Raw genomic sequence first — 1,677 nt, forward strand, 5'->3', positions numbered from 1 at the left:
ATTCGATTCGAGTTCGAATATTAAATTTGATTCGTTATTCGATTCGTTGATATTTTCGAGTTATTCGATTCGATTCGAGTATTCGATTCGTTTTATAATAGTTCCTTAAATTGTTTTTCCGAATATTCGATTCGAGTATTCGACTGGTATTCGATATGATTCGATTCGAAAATATTCGATTCGAAAATCTGAAGTGAAAAAAAATGTTAAATAATATAATTGCTGCTTAAATTCAAAATATTGTAAAATAAACAATATACATGTAGAAACATACATCATGAAAAGTTTCAAATACATCAAAATAACATGATACTAGAACAAATGTCAAGCATTCAATCTTCCTCCAAGCTTGTAACTTTAGTGGTGTTCAAGCATTCAATCTTCCTCCAAGCTTGTAACTTAACTGGATTCTGCCAAAAAAAAACATAAAATCACAATAAATTTATTACAACTCAAGCTACTCATCCTGTGCAGATATTCAGATGCTTAAATTCAGATGCTTAAAATACACAAGAAATTCAAATGCTTAAATATAAAACGCCACTAATCTGCTAAAGATACTGCTGTAGTTAGCCCTAACCAACTCAATCAACGCTCAAAACTAAAAAAAAATACCCGATTCACTTCGCCAATTTCTCACAGAAAATCAGAAAAAGTCCCAACACAAAAGCAAAGATAGGTTCAACTAAAGTGCACAATCAGATTCAGAAATCCAGCAACTAAAGGCAAATGCAGGAAAATAGAAGCAATACCTCGGCTGCGAGCAGATCTGCGGCCGGCAGGGTGCAGGCGGTGCGGCGACGCTGTGCAAGCTCTGGAGCAGGCGGCGAGCAGATCTGCGGCCGGAAGGGTGGGGCGGCGCGGTGCAGATGCAGGCGGCGATGCAGGCTCTGGAGCAGGGGCTGCGATGCAGGCTCTGGAGCAGGCGCGGCGACCGGTGCAGATCAGATGCAGCAGCGACAACAGCAGCAGCAGCGCGCAGAACAGCAGAGGTACCGCGGTGTTGGGGGAGACGGGTGGGGCAGCGGTGAGTCGGCGACGGGTGGATGCAGGCTTGGAGATTGGGGGCTTCTTGGCTTCAAGCTGTGCGGCGCAGATTAGGAATGAGGAATTAGGAAATAAGAGGCACTGATTAGGGTTTAGCATATATTGGCTTCTTGGCTTCAAGCTGTGCGGCGCAGATTGGCTTCAAATATAGCATTTCTCCAAATATATTACTAATATCACTATTTCTCCAAAAATCAATTATGTATATACTTAAATCGAGGGCCCTCGATTATATATAGGTCTATGTATTTATATATACTTAAATAGTTGAAAAATAAATAACTTCATTAACTAGTTCAATGAAAATATGTTCTCTTGCGGCCCCTTTCCTTAACTAAAGTAGCATGTATCAGAAAATAAGATATATTATCAAACGTCTCTTTCTCAGTTTTCTCCTGTTCTCCTATTTTTATTTTATATTTTTAATACATTTTTAGCTATAAAAAAAGGGCCAATTTTAAATTTTGCACCGGACCTTCCATAGGTTAGCCCCGGCCCTGGTTGCATTAATAGGTGGATGTCCAACATCAAATTCATAGAAAAAATTAAATTAGACTAGCATGCACGTGTTAAATTGAATGTGTATATTTGTACTTATCTAATTTTATAAAAGCATTCTACATGGCCGGT

At 39.2% G+C, this 1,677-nt stretch overlaps 1 protein-coding gene across 1 annotated transcript; it reads right to left on the reverse strand.

Moving 5' to 3' along the window:
- Nucleotides 1-211: 211 nt before the first annotated feature.
- On the reverse strand, nucleotides 212-1,162 carry LOC130992791 (uncharacterized). The gene is made up of 2 exons (XM_057917540.1): nucleotides 753-1,162; nucleotides 212-410 (listed from the first exon to the last, which is right to left on the reverse strand). The coding sequence occupies exons 1-2, from the start codon at nucleotides 1,144-1,146 to the stop codon at nucleotides 400-402; spliced, it is 405 nt and encodes a 134-aa protein (XP_057773523.1). The 5' UTR covers nucleotides 1,147-1,162; the 3' UTR covers nucleotides 212-399.
- Nucleotides 1,163-1,677: the final 515 nt, after the last annotated feature.

Source organism: Salvia miltiorrhiza, chromosome 7, assembly GCF_028751815.1.
Source record: "Salvia miltiorrhiza cultivar Shanhuang (shh) chromosome 7, IMPLAD_Smil_shh, whole genome shotgun sequence".
NCBI lineage: Eukaryota > Viridiplantae > Streptophyta > Magnoliopsida > Lamiales > Lamiaceae > Salvia > Salvia miltiorrhiza.

Bases quoted from the DNA above. Each gene is read 5' to 3' on its own strand.
- LOC130992791 (XM_057917540.1), bottom strand. From the start codon at position 1,146: ATGCTAAACCCTAATCAGTGCCTCTTATTTCCTAATTCCTCATTCCTA.